General features: G+C 40.1%; 1 protein-coding gene across 3 annotated transcripts in view; it reads right to left on the bottom strand.

Annotated features, from left to right (window-relative positions):
• Positions 1 to 414: 414 nt before the first annotated feature.
• LOC134348996 (phospholipid scramblase 1-like) overlaps positions 415 to 19,976 on the bottom strand; it is a 70,314-nt gene continuing 50,752 nt past the window's right edge. For 2 of the 3 annotated variants that reach the window (XM_063052822.1, XM_063052824.1), the window contains 4 exons: positions 17,013 to 17,174; positions 15,410 to 15,571; positions 2,010 to 2,104; positions 415 to 1,026 (listed from right to left, as the gene is read on the bottom strand). In XM_063052822.1, coding sequence (XP_062908892.1) covers positions 2,045 to 2,104; positions 15,410 to 15,571; positions 17,013 to 17,174 — 384 coding nt within the window. In that variant the 3' untranslated portion in view covers positions 415 to 1,026; positions 2,010 to 2,044. Of the gene's footprint in view, positions 1,027 to 2,009; positions 2,105 to 3,199; positions 3,289 to 15,409; positions 15,572 to 17,012; positions 17,175 to 19,976 lie in introns of those variants that run through there. The other variant, XM_063052823.1, reaches the window with a different exon arrangement.

Genomic DNA, 19,976 nt, shown 5'->3' with positions numbered 1-19,976 from the left:
AATGGAACCCATTTGAAGGGTCCCATTGGAGGATCCCAGACACCATCATGCACATACAACTGTACCAACTGTGCCCACTATTGTCCTCGAGCTGGTATTGTATTGTTCTTTGCTCTTTGATTGGTGTCCTTTTGCATAAGCCAAATGCATTTGCAGGCCTCCCATATTCTCCATCACCAATTCCTCAGCTGAGTGATACCAATACCCTCCTCCTACTAGGCTTCTACTTCAGCCCTACCATTCAGGTTGAGTAAACAACCAACTCACTACAACATTTACAGAGTCTATAATATAACCATTATCAAAAAAAAGTCCAGTTAAAAATCATGCATTAAAATCCCACTTTAGTCCCAGATTATAAAATGATACAGAAAGGAACACAGCCACAATTCTTTGAACAATGCAGATTTAATTGCTTACCATACATTTGGATAACACTTATGTATGCAAGAACATTAAAATTAAAAAGTTATGTATTACATAATTAATGAAATCAAACATTGATGCTAAAATTCTACACTGTAGAGGTGTGGTCTGATGCAAATGAACATACTGGCTACAACTGAATATGAAAACAGAGCAATCACAACGTAATGCTTTGAATTAGCTTGGGTCTGGTCCCACTGAACATCAGTGACCAAAAGTGTCAGAATCCCTTGTGATCTACAATACATGGCTTTCCACTGAAATTATAACATTATAAAGGACAGATGCAAGGAAATTCCCAGAATACTACTATAGCTTATTGTGGTAAATGTACATTTTCTTTAATCTTAACAGGCAGTAAAGTATACATTGATAAATCACAAACTTGTGATATAAAAACATTTTTAAATTAATCTACATTTCAAAAATGACACAAAACATACCATTCTATTAATCATAATGTGCAGCAGGTGAATAACTGCAAGCTCTCAAAGGAACACCAGTGAATCCTCTTCATTCCTGTGGATCCATGCTGAATTTAGGCACATAACTGAACATCAACACTGTCTGCGCAGATCATTTTTAACCTTTCTGATGCACCTGTATGACAAAAGATAACAGAGAATGCATTTTAGTGTGTCTGAGATAGCCAACAGCGTAGAAAGCATTGTGCGCATTTAAAACCTAATTATTCTAAGTAACAGTAAGAGAACTGCAGTTGCAAAAAGATAATTTGGTTGCTTCAGTGGCTATGAATACAATGTGACATGACAACCTATTTCCCTGACTAGAATAGTTTGATTTCTGGTCTCAACTACACTGGATGATGGCAGCAGTCTACTGTAGGGTATTTCAGATTGTTGTGTGATCCTGGGCTCTGCAAGTGCAAAACAGAAAGAGTGAAATTATAAAATTCACCTAATATCCCAGTGGTATGTGCACACATGTGTTTTGGATATTTTAGCCAAGGTACCACAAGGAAAGGTTCCACCTTTTCCAACCAAGACATTGGCTTCCTAGTATTGGGTTATACTACTCAGTTGAGACACACTCGGGCTATTGGATCCAAGTCTGCCAGAAGCAAGAATCCAGTCTAACGGTGGCAGGGCCAGTGGATATTGTCATTGCTGAATGCAGCCAAGTACAAGAAAATATTCCTATTAGATTTATTCAACTTCAAAATTTAGTTATAAGTAATAAAAGGTAAATAGCTGACTATTATTCAATATTAGATTCTTTGACCACAGCCAACATTTTATTCTGATTTCTATTTTAATCTTCTTCAATTTCTCAACCAACTCCTCTGTGCCATACATTTTTTTTGTTTAACAAAGGAGAAAACAGGTGCAAAACTTACAGCAAGCATCATGACCCCAAATTATATTCTTTTAGGCTCACAGACTAAAGAATTAATTTATTTAAAACTTTTTAAACTTCAAAAATCCTCTGGCAACAACATTAAAAGACACATTTAAAATGATAGCAACACGAGTAAATTAATTTTGTTTCAATCTATGAAAACCTTAATTCATCACAAGCAGGATTCATTCAACACAAAATATGATAAAGCTTCTAAATCTTACCATAATACTCTGGCTAAACTCCATTATTCTGTGGCTCACATCTGCCAAACTCTACCAGGTCCCGCTCCAGAATTTTGCTCGAAGTACATAAAATCCTGAAGAAAAATTGTCAATGTTTACAGTTCAATTGTTACATTACTGGCAATCTTTAGAAAAATTTCAAAGACAGAAACCTTCGTCATTAACATTGCCATTAAAATTCTGTCTAAATAGAGAAGTAGATTACACCACTTTTAATCACAAGTCCACTGTCCAATTACATCAGGGAGAAAACAACACTCAGTGCCTGGGACAAAGCAAGAATACGTGGTTAACAGTGAGATTCCATTCTTCCGAATAAAATCAATGGACCTTGCTTAAATGTACAAGTCTGAATGTCAAGTGATGATGGGATTAGCATGCAAACTGCCATCCAATATCACACAATGCTCACTTAGTTTACCAGTATTATGCATCACTCAAGTGATGGAAGATGAAGGGCTTCAGATACACATGGGATTCAGATCAGTTCTTTCAAAAGGAGAACCTGTGGAGAATGCCTCAAAATGAAATGTCTTCAAAGGCTGGTTAACTAGTGCAATGGAGGGGTTAAATTAATTTGAAGAGTTTAAGCAGTGTTAGAAAGGAGTGCACAAAAGAGGTAAAGCAAAAGAATAAAGACATTAGTGCTTGAGAAATAATGCCAAATAGGCTAAAATGACTATTTGTGCAAGGACACAGATTGCGGTAATTAAAGATGAAAAAAAACTAAGATAATGTATTGATGCTAGTAAATGAAAATAATCAAGCATGGGAAGAAATGTATACTTAATACTCCCAAGGACAGTCTTCAGAAAGTATGAGAGTTGATACTGATGGAAAAAGATATCAAAAGTCAGAGGTCCCTGGACGACCAAAAAAAAATCACAATTTACAGTAGCTTAGGACAAACACAGCATTGAATGCAGTAGTGAAATAAAAAAAGACAAAGATATATTAATAAAATTAGCATGGTATACAGTGGTGCTGAGAAAGTTTGTGAATCCTGTAGAATTCTCTATTTCTGCATAAATTTGACTTAAAACTTGATCAGATCTTGAACACGTGCTAAAACTAGATAAATAACAAAAAAATTATACCTGCTCATTTATTTATTGAGAAAATTGATCCAATATTAAATGTACTTGTTAAAAAAAGTACGTGAATCTGTGTGGTAATGTCTTCTACAAAAGCTATTGGGAGTCAGGTGTTCCAATCAATGAGATGAGATTGGACGTGTGGGTGGTAGAGGTGCCCTGCCCTATAAAAAAAAGACACACAAAGTCAGGTTACTGACAGAGCTTGCTTTTCTCCAGAAAGATCTGTTTATGTGCACCATGCCTCGATCAAAACAACTTTGAGGACATTAGAAGAAAAAGAATTGTAGAGATGCATGAAGCTGGAAAAGGCAACGAAAGCATTTCTCAAGACCTGAGTGTTTATCAGTACACGGTAAGAGAAATTGTCTACAATGGGGGAAACTCAGTACTGTTGCTACTCTCCCTAAGAGTGGGGCCCCTGCAGTGATCACACCAAGAGCACAACACGCAATGCTGAAGGAGGTGAAAAAGAACCCAAGGGTAACAGCAAAAGACCTGCAGAAATCTCTAGAACTTGCTAAAGTCTTTGTTCATGTGTCCACTATAAGAAAAAACACTGAACAAGATTGGTGTTCATGGAAGAATACCACAGAGGAAACTGCTGCTCTCCAAAAAAAAAATCATGGCTGCCCATCTCAAGTTTGCAAATGACCACATGGATGTTCTACAATGCTTCTGGAACAATGTTCTGTGGGCAGATGAGACAGAAGTTAAAGTTTGGTAGAGATGCACATTGCTATGTTTGGAAGAAAAAGGGCACTGCCTGCCAACACCAAAACCTCATCCCAACTGTGAACCATAACGGAAGGAGCATCATGGTTTGGAGCTGCTTTGCTGCCTCAGGGCCTGGTCAGCTTGTAATCGTTGAGGTACCAATTAATTCAAAATTGTATCAAGACATTTTACAGGAGAATGTCAGGATAGCAGTCTATCAACTCAAGCTTACTAGAAGTTGGATAATGCAACAAGACAATGATCCAAAACACAAGAGTAAATCAACAGAATGGTTTAAAATGAAGAAAACTCATGTTTTACAATAGCCAAGTCAAAGTCCTGACCTTAATCCCTTAGAAATGTTGTTAAGAACCTGAAGCAAGCAATTCATGCAAGGAAGCCCACCAACAGTTTTGTAAGGAAGAATGACCTAAAATTCTTCCAAGCCAATGTGCAAGGCTGATCAACATTTACTGGAAAAGTTTGGTTGAAGTTATTGCTGGACAAGGGGGTCACACCAGTTACTGAAAGCAAAGGTTCACACACTTTTTTTCAACAAATATGTAATATTGATAATTTTTCTTAATAAGTAAATGAACAAGTATAATGTTTTTGTGTTATTTATTTAATTGGGTTCTCTATCTAGTTTTAGGACTTGCCTGAAGATCAGTTTACTTATTATGTCATATTTATGCAGAAATTGAGAAAATTCTACAGCATTCACAAACCTTCTAGCACTACAATATATGAGGAAATACCAAAGTTTCAAGAGTGGAAAATTAGTTGTCAGGTGAAGAACTGGGATCTGAGTGGAAAAAAGTCGTCGCAGTCCATAAACATGTTTTCCATCACATATCATAATGGGAAATTAAATGACAGGATTATTAAAGTGAATCATACTTGATGACTGTTTTAATGTAACAGAGAGGCTTGATAAGAATGAGGATTGTGCAATTTTGCCAACAGGCTTTCAAAAGGCATTTGATAGACAACCACATAAATCAGTGGAAAATTGAACCACATGGAATTAGAAGGCTGTGGTTGACAAATTGAAGGTGAAGGTTTCTGATGGTGAACCACTGCTTTTTATAAACTGAAATGATATGTACAGCCATGAATCCCAGGGAACAATTTTAGTCATGACTATGTCACTTCAAAGTTTGCAGTTAATGATAAGTTTATAAACAACAAAGATAATATCAGAGTTGAACATGGGGAAAATGAGGCAGATAGAATTAAATGCAAAGTTTAAAGTAATTCATCATGATCTGAAGAATGAATAGTAATTTAAATCAAATTTTAAACAGAATGCCCAGAGTCTACTGGGTTCAAGCCATACAAATCCTAAAACAATCACATTTGGCACATAGATTCCAAAGTTCAAAGTAAACTTATTCTCAAACTTGTCTTGCAGGCATACTCAATAAATCCAAAGTGGAGCAATAACTATAATAGAATCAATGAAAGACCACACCATCTTCGATGTTCAACCACTGTGCAAAAGACAACAAACTGTGCAAATACAAAAAGAAAAAAAATCATAAATAAAAAGCAATAAATATCGAGAACATGACGTGAAGAGTCTTGAAAATGAATCCTTTGGTTGTGGGAACATTTCAGTGATGGGGCAAGTGAAGTTAAGTGATGTTATCCTCTCTGGTTCAAGAGCCTGATGGCTGAGGGGTAATAACTGTTCCTGAACCTTGTGGTGAGAGTCCTGAGGCTCCTGTACCTTCTTCCTGATGGCAGCAACGAGAAGAGAGCTAGGGCTTTACTCTTTGGAGAGGAGAAGGATGAGAGGAGACATGATAGAGGTGTACAAGATATTAAGAGGAATAGATAGAGTGGATAGCCAGCGCCTCTTCCCCAGGGCACCACTGCTCAAGAAGACATGGGTTTAAGGTAAGGGGTGGGAAGTTCAAGGGGGATATTAGAGGAAGGTTTTTTACTCAGAGAGTGGTTGGTGCGTGGAATGCACTGCCTGAGTCAGTGGTGGAGGCAGATACACTAGTGAAGTTTAAGAGACTACTAGACAAGTATATGGAGGAATTTAAGGTGGGGGCTTATATGGGAGGCAGGGTTTGAGGGTCGGCACATTGTGGGCCGAAGGGCCTGTACTGTGCTGTACTATTCTATGTTCTATGTCAGGACTAACTGAAAGAAGAGATAGTGGGGGTCCCTGATGATGGATTTTATTCTGCTTTCCTGCGACAATCCTACGTTTAGATGTGCTCAGTGGTGAGGAGTGATGGACCGGGCCACATCCATTACTTTTTGTAGAATCTTCCATTCAAGGGCATTGGTGTTTCCATTCCAGGCTAAGATGCAGCCAGTCAATACACTCTCCAAACAACACATCTATAGAAGTTCGTCAAAGTTTAAGATGTCATGCTGGATCTTCGGAAACTCCTAAGGAAGCAGAGGGTCTGTCGTGCTTTCTTCATAATTGTGCTTAAGTGCTGTGCCCAGAACAGGTCCACCAAAATGATAACACTGAGCTATTTAAAGTTTCCGACTCTCTCCATCTCTGATCACCTGAAGAGGACTGGCTCACGGATCTCTAGTTTCCTCCTCCTGAAGTCAATAATCAGCTCCCTGATCTTGCTGACATTAAAAGGTTGTTGTTGTGGCATTACTCAGCCAGATTTTCAATCTCCCTCCCATATGCTGATTCATCACCACCTCTGATTCAGCTAAGGACAGTGGTGTCATCAGCAAAGTTGAATATGGCATTGGAGCTGTGCTCAGCCACACAACCCTCAGTATAAGTGAGTAGATCAGGGGCTGTGCACATAGCCTTGTGCACATGTGCTGATGGAGATTGTGAAGGAAGTTTGTTGCCATTCCGAACTGGGATCTGTAAGGATTCAATTGCACAGGGAGATATTAAGGCCAAGGTCTTGAAGTTTATTGATTAGTTTTGAGGGGATGATGGTATTAAATGCCAAGTTATAGTCGATAAAGAGCATCTTGATGTCTAACGAAGGCAAGACAGCAGCTATATTTCATTAGGAATTTGAAGAGATTTTTGTCAACTAAAGCACTTGAAAACTTCCATAACTGTACTGTGGACAGCATTCTGACAGTCCACATCACTTTCTGGTAATGGAGGGCGGGGGTGCAACTGCACAAGACTGAAAGCTACAGAAGGATGTAAAATTAGTCACTTCCACCTAGCCTCCGTAGTACCCAAGACATCTTCAAGGACCAGTACCTCAGAAAGGCAATGTCCATTATTAAGGACCCCCATCACCCAGGACATGCCTTCTTCTCATTGTTACCATCAGGAAGGAGGTACAGAAGCCTGACGGCACACACTCAGTGATTCAGGAACAGTTTCTTCCCCCTGCCACATGATTGTTAAATGGACATTAAACCCATGAACACTACCTCACTTTTTAAAATATATATTATTTCTGTGTGTATATATACACACACACACACACACACACACACACATATATATATATTATATATACATACAGTTGAAGTCAGAAGTTTACATACACCTTAGCCAAATACATTTAAACTCAGGTTTTTCACAATTCCTGACATTTAATCCTAGAAAACATTCCCTGTCGTAGGATCACTACTTTATTTTATGAATGTGAAATATCAGAATAATAGTAGACAGAATGATTTATTTCAGCTTTAAAGGCAATGCTACCAAATACTAACATAGTGTATGTAAACTTCTGACCCACTGGGAAAGTGATGAAAGAAATAAAAGCTGAAATAAATCATTCTCTCTTTACTATTATTCTGACATTTCGCATTCTTAAGATAAAGTAGTGATCCTAATTGACCTAAAACAGGGAAAGTTTTCTAGGATTAAATGCCAGGAATTGTGAAAGACTGAGTTTAAATGTATTTGGCTAAGGTGTATGTAAACTTCTGCCTTCCACTGTACATAGAAGATGGCGGCGCGATGCAGGGCGCAGCGGCCACTCCGGTGATGAAAAAGACTAAGGAGCTGGTGGTAGACCTGAGAGCTAAGGTACCGGTGACCCCTGTTTCCATCCAGGGGGTCAGTGTGGACATGGTAGAGGATTACAAATACCTGGGGATACGAACTGACAATAAACTGGTCAAAGAACACTGAGGCTGTCTACAAGAAGGGTCAGAGCTGTCTCTATTTTCTGAGGAGACTGAGGTCCTTTAACATCTGCCGGGCAATGCTGAGGATGTTCTACAAGTCTGTGGTGGCCAGTGCTATCATGTTTGCTGTTGTGTGCTGGGGCAGCAGGCTGAGTGTAGCAAACACCAACAGAATCAACAAAATCATTCGTAAGGCCAGTGATTTTGTGGGGATGGAACTGGACTCTCTGACGGTGGTGTCTGAAAAGAGGATGCTGTCTAAGTTACATGCCATCTTGGTCAATGTCTCCCATCCACTACATAATGTACTGGTTGGGCACAGGAGTACATTCAGCTAGAGACTCATTCCTCCGAGATGCAGCACAGAGCGTCATAGGAAGTCATTCCTGCCTGTGGCCATCAAACTTTACAACTCCTCCCTTGGAGGGTCAGACACCCTGAGCCGATAGACTGGTCCTGGACTTATTTCATAATTTACTGGCATAATTTATACATTACTATTTAACTATTTATGGTTCTATTACTATTTATTATTTATGGTGCAACTGTAACAAAAACCAATTTCCCCCTGGGATCAATAAAGTATGACTATTACTACTACTATGACTATGAATATCTGTTATCTGATGCAAGGTTAAATGCAGTTCAAATGGCATTAGGAGAACATGCTGAGATTACACTTGGAAGCTGGAAGCATTACTTAGCGTCCTGTCTTTTCTGATGTAGACTGGATTCGAATTCAGATATGCCTCACCGCCACATTCAGCTGCTAGTTAACTTACTTACTAAACACCAGACTAACCAGAAGTTCACATCCTATAGCTATTTAAAGGGATTTATTTTAGGTTGCTGTACACTTTTGGAAACTTGATGCCAATTATAACTCTGGAACGTTCACATTGCCCAAAGAGAGCACGACAGATCCATGCAAGCAGTCAGACTGCTACACCTGCCCTTCACCTCCACCCTCACCTCCATTCAGGGCCCTAAACAGTCCTTCCAGGTGAGGCAACACTTTACACGCACATCTGCTGGGATCCTCTATTGTGTCATCATAAATTGGTGGACTGCTTCATCGAGCACCTCCGCTCCATCCACCAAAAGCAGAACTTCCCAGGAGTGTTGGTCCATTGCCTCCTCTTGAGCTATGATGATGGCATACTCAGGGTGGAGGAGCAGCACCTTATAGTCCATCTGGGTAACCTCCAACCTGAAGGCATGAACATCAATTTCTTCTTCTCGTAAAAACAATTCTCTCCCCTTCTCTTCATCTATTTTATACACAGGCCTCTTACCTCTTCTCACCTGCCTATCACCTCTCCACCGTGCTTGTCCTTCCCTTTCTGCTGTCCTTGCTTTCCAATCAGATTTCTCTCTCCAGCTGTACACCTTTCCTAGCCACATGGTTTCACCTATCACCTTCCAGCTACCCTCCTTCCCCTCCTCACTTTTTTTTTATTCTGGCACCTTCCCCCTTCCATTCCAGTCCTGAAGAAGGATCTCAACCCAAAGTGTCAACTGCTTGTTCATTTCCATGGATGCTGCCTGACGTACTGGGTTCCTCCATCATTCTGTGTGTATTGCTTTACTTGATACATAATTTAACTATAGACAAAATATATTGGGGCTGCCCAATATGGGATGCAAAAGGAAAGCAGAAAGATAAAAAAATATGGTGTGGTATTCTCAGTGGTTATGGATAACAGATTTTTTAAAATTTAGTCATGAATCCCTAAGGATCAGGTTCCCCTCCAAACAGACCTTCTGAGTATAAAATAGAATACATTCCATTAGACGAGGAAAAAAGCACTCAAGCAACATGGAAAGGAGGAAATTCTGGATGAGGGAGTGATTCAGGGAGGGAGGTGCACAACAAGGAGGTGAAAAAACTCAGGGGAATGACAGACATGTAAGAATGGCTGATTGATGATACTGGATTAACTTTCACTGACTCCAATATGACTGGAACAATATTTAAAAAAAGAACAAAGGAGAGGTTGACTTTCTGAATGCCTCAGGTGTTTCTGACCCAATAAGGCAAGAAGCTGTACTGGATAGGTTTTGTGGGGAGAAGAGAAGTGGGGGAAGTGAGCAAATTATCAGTGAGACGGCAGCAATCAGCAGATCATGAGAATTAGGTTAGTAATGGAAAAAACTAAAAGTAGAAACTTTGTTTTACAAGAATACCTGGCAAAGTCAATGTAAGTCTGTAAAGAAACAATTAGAAAACCTGGAAGCAGGCAGCCAGCCAACATCTGATCGAGTGAGTGAGCAAGTCCGCCCAATGGTTCCAGTTCTGTTTGACCAGCCCCCAGTCGTTGTAGCTAGTGGGTTAGGGAAAGAAGGCACATTGAAAATCCCTGCTCCTACCCGGCTGAAAGTATCTACAGTGTGGCTTCCCTAAAAATTATTTATGGACATTTAGAACAGCTTGTTGTTGAGCGCACTAGGGGATCGGCTGTACTGGATTGGGTATTGTGTAATGAACCAAAGGTGATTAGAGAGATTGAGGTGAAGGAACCCTTAGGAGACAATGATCATAACATGATTGAATTCACTATGAAATTTGAAAAAGAGAAGCCGAAATCTGATGTGTCGGTATTTCAGTGGAGTAAAGGAAATTACAGTGGCATGAGAGAGGAACTGGCCAAAGTTGACTGGAAGGGGACACTGGCGGGAAAGACGGCAGAGCAGCAGTGGCTGGAGTTTATGCGAGAAGTGAGGAAGGTGCAAGACAGGTATATTCCAAAAAAGAAATTTCGAATGGAAAAAGGATGCAACCGCGGATGACGAGAAGTCAAAGCCAAAGTTAAAGCAAAGGAGAGGGCATACAAGGAAGCAAAAATTAGTGGGAAGACAGAGGATTGGGAAGTTTTTAAAACCTTACAAAAGGAAACTAAGAAGGTCATTAAGAGGGAAAAGATTAACTATGAAAGGAAGCTAGCAAATAATATCAAAGAGGATACTAAAAGCTTTATCAAGTATATAAAGAGTAAAAGACAGGTGAGAGTAGATATAGGACCGATAGAAAATGATGCTGGAGAAATTGTAATGGGAGATGAGGAGATGGTAGAGGAACTGAACGCATATTTTGCATCAGTCTTCACTGAGGAAGACATCAGCAGTATATCGGACACTAAAGGGTGGCAGGAGAGAGAAGTGTGCGCAGTCACAATTACGAAAGAGAAAGTACTCAGGAAGCTGAATAGTCTAAAGGTAGATAAATCTCCCGGACCAGATGGAATGTACCCTCGTGTTCTGAAGGAAGTAGCTGTGGAGATTGCAGAGGCATTAGCGATGATCTTTCAAAAGTCGATAGATTCTGGCATGGTTCCGGAGGACTGGAAGATTGCAAATGTCACTCCGCTATTTAAGAAGGGGGCAAGGAAGCAAAAAGGAAATTATAGACCTGTTAGCTTGATATCGGTGGTTGGGAAGTTGTTGGAGTCGATTGTCAAGGATGAGGTTACAGAGTACCTGGAGGCATATGACAAGATAGGCAGAACTCAGCATGGATTCCTTAAAGGAAAATCCTACATGACAAACCTATAATAATTTTTTGAGGAAATTACCAGTAGGTAGACAAGGGAGATGCAGTGGATGTTGTATATTTGGATTTTCAGAAGGCCTTTGACAAGGTGCCACACATGAGGCTACTGAAAAAGATAAGAGCCCATGGAATTACGGGAAAGTCACATACGTGGATAGAGTGTTGGCTGATTGGCAGGAAACAGAGAGTGGGAATAAAGGGATCCTATTCTGGTTGGGTGCCAGTTACCAGTGGTGTTCCACAGGGGTCCGTGTTGGGGCCGCTTCTTTTTACATTGTACATCAACGATTTGGATTATGGAATAGATGGCTTTGTGGCTAAGTTTACTGATGATACGAAGATAGGTGGAAGGGCTGGTAGTGCTGAGGAAACAGAGAGCCTGCAGAGAGACTTGGATAGATTGGAAGAATGGGCAAATAAGTGGCAAATGAAATACAATGTTGGAAAGTGTATGGTTATGCATTTTGGCAGAAGAAATAAATGGGCAGACTATTATTTAAATGGGGAAAGAATTCAAAGTTCTGAGATGCAATGGAACTTGGGAGTCCTCGTACAGGATACCCTTAAGGTTAACCTCCAGGTTGAGTCAGTAGTGAAGAAGGCGAATGCAATGTTGGCATTCATTTCTAGAGGAATAGAGTATAGGAGCAGGGATGTGATGTTGAGGCTCTATAAGGCGCTGGTGAGACCTCATTTGGGAGTACTGTGGGCAGTTTTGGTCTCCTTATTTAAGAAGTGATGTGCTGACGTTGGAGAGGGTACAGAGAAGATTCACTAGAATGATTCCGGGAATGAGAGGGTTAACATATGAGGAACGTTTGTCCGCTCTTGGACTGTATTCCTTGGAGTTTAGAAGAATGAGGGGAGACCTCATAGAAACATTTCGAATGTTGAAAGGCATGGACAGAGTGGATGTGGCAAAGTTGTTTCCCATGATGGGGGAGTCTGGTACGAGAGGGCATGACTTAAGGATTGAAGGGTGCCCATTCAGAACAGAAATGCGAAGAAAATTTTTTAGTCAGAGGGTGGTGAATCTATGGAATTTGTTGCCACGGGCAGCAGTGGAGGCCAAGTCATTGGGTGTATTTAAGGCAGAGATTGATAGGTATCTGAATAGCCAGGGCATCAAAGGGTATGGTGAGAAGGCGGGGGAGTGGGACTAAATGGGAGAATGGATCAGCTCATGATAAAATGGTGGAGCAGACTCGATGGGCCGAATGGCCGACTTCTGCTCCTTTGTCTTATGGTCTTATGGACATTGTGTAAGCATGAAGAAGTCAGGCATTCATAACCTAGGAGAGAACCTGTAGTGTGAATGTGTTCTTAGTAGTTTGTGTGGACTGAAGACCTGCTTCTGTGTTCTGTGACTGCAGGAGTATAATAAGAAGGGAAGTGCGAACCAAGATAAAATGAGTAAAGATCAAGGAACAGAATAAGTTCAAATCAAAAATAAACTCTGAAAAAGTTCCCCTTAGTTACGTGGTGGCTGAGACCAACAAAAAGAAAGTTCAATATTTAAACTGAAGACACAACTGAAGTACTAAATGAATACTTTGTATCTCTGTTTTCTGAGAGACAGGATGCTGCCTAGATCTCAGTAGAAGGGGAGGAAGTAGAAATGACTTGTTCAGTGAAAACTGATAATGATAAACAGGCACAGGGGCTGGCTGTGCTTAAAGCAACATCAGTAGACGTGAATGGAATGCATCCTAGTTTGCCTGGTGATGTGCAAATATATACTGCTGCAGATCTTACTATAACTTTCAGTTCCTCCTTGGATGTCGGACGCGGGACATGTGCCAAAGGACTGGAAAGTGGCACATATATCACACTTGTCCTTGCGACCCTTTAAGTACATGAATGGCAACTTCTTGCCATCCAGTTTAATCTCAGTTGTGGCAAAACTTTTCAAAACAATAAATCAGGACAAACAATAACAGTTAGTCGAAAAGATTTGCGTTGATAAAGGAGCGCCAGCACAGTTTTAAGATAAATTGTTTAGCATTAATTTTCTTTTGTTAATGTCACAAAGAGGAAGAAAGGAATTCTGGAGAACATACCTCTGCAGATTTTCAATGAAAAGTTTGATAAAATTTACCCCGAACCTCCGTTTCCCAACAACCTCACATGGCTGGAAATTAAGGGTTACCAGCTGTATTGATAGAAAACTGACTTAAACCAGGTCTACTTGGCAGCAGTGATCCCCACCACTATCCACTGCTGAGCACAACAGGCAGGCATGTCAAGTCTCCAGAAAAACAGCATTCATACACAAAATCCTTAAAATTCACTGGAAGGATAAGGAAAACCACAAGTGTGTCCTCTCCTAGACTGATATCTTATTTTTGATTCCATAATTATACTCAACTGCCAACATGGCTGCATTCCTTTCATGTTCAACACCAGAATCCTGAAACACATGTTATTCAGAGCTCCACCATAGAAAGAGGTTGCAAGACACGGACAGAAAATGACTCAATGATGCACTTAAAAGTTCCCTGAAGCAATGCAACATCACTCATAGCTCTGGGGAATTCCTAGCACATGATCACTTACAGGGGAGGAGGCCCATTTGAGAAGCATTAGGAGTCTCAAGGCCACATACAAGGAGCATAAAGGCCCAGAACAAGCTGCAGAAGTGATCCATCTCATCTTCTCTAACCCCCATCAGTCACCACCTTCCCCATTTGTGAAGGAGTCCCCAGTTACCATACTGGTCTCAATGGCCACCTTGAAACCCACAAAACCAGTGGAAGTAATCATATTTGATCCTGACGGGCCCAGTAAAACTAAGTGGTAACCCAGAGCAGAGAACAATTGTTTTTTCAGACAATAAATGCCGTTCGTTAAGTTTCAGCGCTACACACGAGTATTTTTGAAAGAAAGATTACTCTAATAACTTAGACATGGCCATGAATTAATGGGTGAAATGCAGCTTTGGTGTGTGATAAACAGTGAGGAGAGTCATAATCAGCTGCAAGGCAGCACATATAAACTGGCTGGAAGTGTATTCAAGCACTACATGTAATTTAGCCAGAGTAAACTGAAACACATTGGCAGAAAAAGCAGTAAGAGACAATATATACTGCATGGCAGAGCTTTGTAAGTTGTGCAGGAACAGCAGGACTTGGGTGTACAAGTGTATAAATCCTTTAAATTGACACTTTGAGAAAATGGTTCAAGTATAGGGGATCCTGAGAACCTTAAACAGAAGGCACAGACTACAAAAGCAGAGCAAACATTTTGAGCTAGTGCAGGACGCTGGTATCAGATAGGAAGGATTCTGGTCAATCCCGGAAAGGATGAAGTAAATATTCACCAGTTTGTAATGGATATTAGCTATGCCAGCATGGAGAAACTACACCTATGCTCTGTGAATCAAAGAAGGTTTAAAGGATATTGAATAGAGCCATACAAAATCGCAAACAGTTTAGATAAAAGCTAAATAGAGGGAAGTTTTCCCATAATTATGGACAGAAGATACAAACAGGATGCGAGGATAATTTTTTTTTAAAAACACCATCCGAGTACATCCTGGAGTTTACTATCTCTAAGTGCAGAGTAAAACATTATTGATCTGCACCTTCATAAAAATCTGATGGGTAATTAGGGCGGATATTTTACACAGTTTGGGAGAAACAGTGGTTGGTGGGGGGGTGGGGAGAAGAGAGAAATGTGGCTGATGGGTTTGAGCTATTATACTAGCCCACACAGATGAATGGCCAAGTGGTAACCTCCTGTACTATAACAGGTCTGGAGAAGATTGAAATCATGCAACTTAAATCTACTGACATAGATGCATACTCTCACCCAAAATTACTGACATATCTCATCCCAGAAATATTAGCATTATCAAGCTAAGGGGGATGAATCTCACTCACCACTCCTCCCTCCTCAACTCTTTTGTTATTTCCACTTACCACAAATATGCTTGCTCCAAGGAGAACAGCTTTAATTTTAACATCCAAATCTATAGGAAACTGAATTCCAAAATTATCAGTATCTGCGAAGTATTCACGTACAAGACCTGACCATTGCTTCGATATCTTTCCAACAACAGTGGCCTCATCCGGGCTTACAACCTATGAGGAAACAACAAAATAATTTCATTCCCAATGTAAGAATAACTATCAATTGCTCCCTACCAACATTCATTGATTCTTATGCTGCTGGCATTAAATTGGCAATATCCGATCACAGTTCATATCCTAATGTTGAGAGGTTACAATTACATCCTTGGTTATCAGAGGTAGATACCAGCCAGAGAGCAGGAAAAAAGAAGCACCTCTACAATTTGCAAAAAGGCACTAAAGTTGTCAGTGAAATGAACATCAGGGGAAGTCCTGTGTGCTGGGAGCCAAAGGACAACACAAGAACCTAGAATTCAGTGGCCTAAATAATCTTCAGCAGTGCTAACCCAGCATATTGGAGCAGCACCACAAGACATATAGTAACTTCAAAATATGTCAAGACAAGTGATGAAAGCACAAAAATCACAAACACATATCCCTCTAAATGTAGGATGAGGAACAGGTCCTTCATTCAGCCCTAGACAGCAATAAAGAAATCTGCTTGTAAACACAAGAGATTCTGCAGAGCAAACGCTAATTGCTGGAGGAACTCACCAGGTCAAGCAACATCTATGGAGGGGAATAAACGACTGACATTTCAGGCTGAGGCCATTCACCCAGACAGAAATTGACCCACGTGGCAGAGACCCTTAACTGAAGCACCTCACCTGGCTGGAGACCAACCACTGCTCCAATGGCAGAGGAACCACGAAGGCAGACATCTCAGAGGATATATGAAATCGGTCAGCCACACACATTGTATTTTTCAAGTGCATTTAATATTTCCTTTTGTGAAGAGTATGCATCTTTATTAATCCAAACACTGCTACATTTCCTTGAATATGATTCATATCATACAGTACATGGACCTCCAGTCAGCCTGATCTTGGCAAAGTATTGGGAAAGAACACCCACATCCACCATCCCCCCATTATTTTGTCATCTCCTTTCCATCGGTACAACCAAGAGAAAAATAAGATGGCAGTAAGAGGTCAACAAGGAAGAGGACGGAGTACGGTGTGTTATAATGCCAGAACCCCAAGCACCAATTGGTACAATTACACATTAAAATTAGATTAAAAGTTTGGATGACATGGAGAAAGATACACCAGGCTCCAGCAGTTTATGGTCTGGCATCAGGACTGGGTTTTAAGTGGCACTCACTGTGGACGGTGAAGGACATGGGGGTTCTGTTAGATGTCAGACTTTATTGCAAGTAGTACAAAAGATAGATACTTTGATGCAACTGTACAGGAATCTAGAATGAAAGCATAACTAGAATACTGCACACAGTTTTGGTCACCCTATTTAAGGATATACTTGCATTGGAAACATTGTAGAGAAGATTCAGAAGCTAAGTTCTGGATGAAGGGTTGGTGATTGAAGGTTGAGATAGTTGAACATATCCTCATTAAAGGAACAAGAAGGGATCTTATACAGTACATGAACTTACTTCAAAGTTTACATCACCAAAACAACTCATTGTCAAGCAGGGACCTCTAATTTTCAATACTGTTTCACGCCTTTCATTCAGGACGCTCATTTTGGGTATAAAAGGATGCCATTCCTGGACAATGTAGCCAATAGCTTTTCCTGGTGGTGCTTGAACCTCCATCTGCAAGAGAAAATATCACTTAATCACTGTTGAATATTAAAATATTAATTATGCAGTACAAAGATTAATAAACTTAATACCAAAAACAAATGTTCTCATGGCCCATGATAAGATGCAACTACATTAGCACCGATTAAATACTCAAATTTACAGTCCATCTTCTCTGGTTATTTCCAACCATTATCTGACTCAGCTCTGAGTTCTACTGATATTATAACATTTCCTTGAAACTCCATCTGAGCTCCAAATATCCCAACCAATTTTCCACCTTGTTGCTCATGCTGAACACATATTAGAATCATTTCTTTGTCAAGAGTAGGAATTCTCAATTTCCTCGATCTTTCTTCAGACAAATTACTGTATTTGTTTATGCAAATTACAAAGAAATAATGAGAAGCTTCAGTTCACAAAACATTATTCCAAATATTAATTTTATTAAATATTTAATAATATTGAATACGTTGATAGCATATTGCTTCTGAAGTCTGCAGTCTTTTGCATGCATCAAAATAAGTAGGAAGCTCTGGGATGTAGAACAGAAACACTACTTCCCAAAAACTTATCACAAGGACTCCGAAAATGTGACACACTGAGAACAGATGCTTTCAGTTGTACATTGTCTAGCACATCTACAAACATGTGGGATTTTCGGTCACTGCGATACACCCATGGAGTCACTCCTCATACCTAGCCAGGTAACACCAACATTTATTATTTGGTATTCTGCAGCTCTTGCGAACTGAGTCACCTGACTCAATTCTCACATGTTTAAACTACTGACCAATGGTTTCAGCATCCTACACATTGACTCCTTTATCCCTCCCTCTGCCTAGCACCCTTCCTATTTTGATGCCCAAGGACTACCCTCAAATTTATTTTGTTTTGTTAGGAGTCTATGAAAGTGGTACAGTCATCCAGCAACTTTAAACATGCAGTTTACTGGGCGACTTGCAGTGGTTACTTAGGCATAATTAGCTGGGAGTAGAAAATCCCATTCTTATACGCGAGTTGCCATTCCCTCAGAATGAAGAGCATTTTGAAAATGCTATTTAAATTTATGTTTTTTTAGCTTTCAACTCAATCCCATGTAGTTATCTCATTCTTTATTTCATGATGGTAATTTTTCTCTGATGGTCCCTTTTCTCATTGTTACCAGAGAAGAGGTACAGGAGCTGGAAGGCACACACTCAATGAATCAAGAACACCTTCTTCCCCTCTGCCAGCCAATTTCCGAATGGACAATTGAACCCATGAACACTAATCACTATTTTTTTGAATTTTTGCACTACTTATTTAACTATGTTATATATAGTTACTGTAATTCGCAGATTTTTTTCTCTATTATTACGTATTACATTGTACTGCAGCTGCAAAGACAACAAATTTCACAGCCTGATTCTGATTCTAAGCTCAGTGCAGGTGAGACCATTACAATTTCCAGGTCTTATTTCAGTTTGTAGGTGACAAGTCCATTTTCATTAAACAGCGTGACTGACTAATTGCAAGTATTTTTTTAAATAAGTTTTATTTAATCTTAAGCACTCTAATGAGACACTGCCACCATGAGAAATGATAGTCTAAGCATCCCATGTTCTGGAATCCATATTATTGATCTAGTTCAGGGGTTCCCAACTAGCTTAATAGTATTGGTCCATGGCATAGAAAAGGTTGGGAACCCCTGATCTAGATGAAGATGAAGGGGGAAACTGGCCACCAGGCAAAATTCAAGCAATTGTTTCCTTCTGTTCATAATAAGCATCAATTCCAGAATGTCATCCAAAACATTTAGACATTGAAATCTGTCTGTCCTTAATAAGCATCATTCTATCTGGTCCATCCGTGTTCCCAGAAGAGCAATCACAGCAGTCCCATTTCCTCTTTATTTCCCAAGGACACTATCTCTTCCCTTTCCTGTGCCTATCAACTCCCGTCCGGTTCTTTTACGACTTCCCTCCACTTGCTTAGCCAATTAACCCAGCTCTTGTCCATGGGATGTTGCAGGCCTTTCCTCAGATCATTTGATCCTTCATCGAAATGAAGGACATTTGCCCATTGAGCTCTGGAACAGGTTTCCAAACAATAATGAAGATCACAATTCTGTTTCAGGAAAGAGGTGGATGACTGCCTGGTTTTGGTTGTTATTTTTTTTAAACTGAATTTCAGACACAACAGAGAGAGAGGTGGGGGAACTGCAACACTGACAGGGGAACATCACAGCTTAGTGAGGACATCCCAGAGAAGTCAACCAGTGTAGCAATATTGGTAAGAGGTCAGAAGCAAGAAAGGTGCAATCAGAAAGATGGGATTACATCGCTACACGCCACACAACAGTCAGCAAGAGCTAGTGAAATAATTATGTAGGAAGATCAGGGAAAGATGTAAAGATCAACAGGATTATTGCAGTGGGCAACTTTAATGTCATAGCATCACAGAGTTATACAGCATGAAGACAGGCCCTTCACCCCAACTCTCCATGCTGACCAAGTTGCCTTCATTAATTATTAACTTATTTGGCCTATATTCCTCTAGTCTAAATCCCTTTTTCTGCCCATATCCAAATATCTTATAAGCATGCAATTGCCACTTTCTGTAGCACCTCACTCCATATAACCATCTCAGTGTGGAAAAAGTTGCTCCTCAGGTTGTCTTCAAATCTTTCCATTCTTATCTTAAATCCGTGTTCTCCAGTTTTAGACTACTCTAACCTGAGAGAAATACTGTGGCCGTTCACCTGATCCACACTAATCGAGTTTTACAAACTTCTAAGGTCCTCAGTCTCCCAGGTACCAAGACAAAAAGCTC

This window comes from Mobula hypostoma, chromosome 7 (genome assembly GCF_963921235.1).
Source record: "Mobula hypostoma chromosome 7, sMobHyp1.1, whole genome shotgun sequence".
Classification (NCBI taxonomy): Eukaryota; Metazoa; Chordata; class Chondrichthyes; order Myliobatiformes; family Myliobatidae; genus Mobula; species Mobula hypostoma.
The sequence above is the reverse complement of the archived record's forward strand: the minus strand, read 5'-3'. Positions and strand labels throughout refer to the sequence as shown.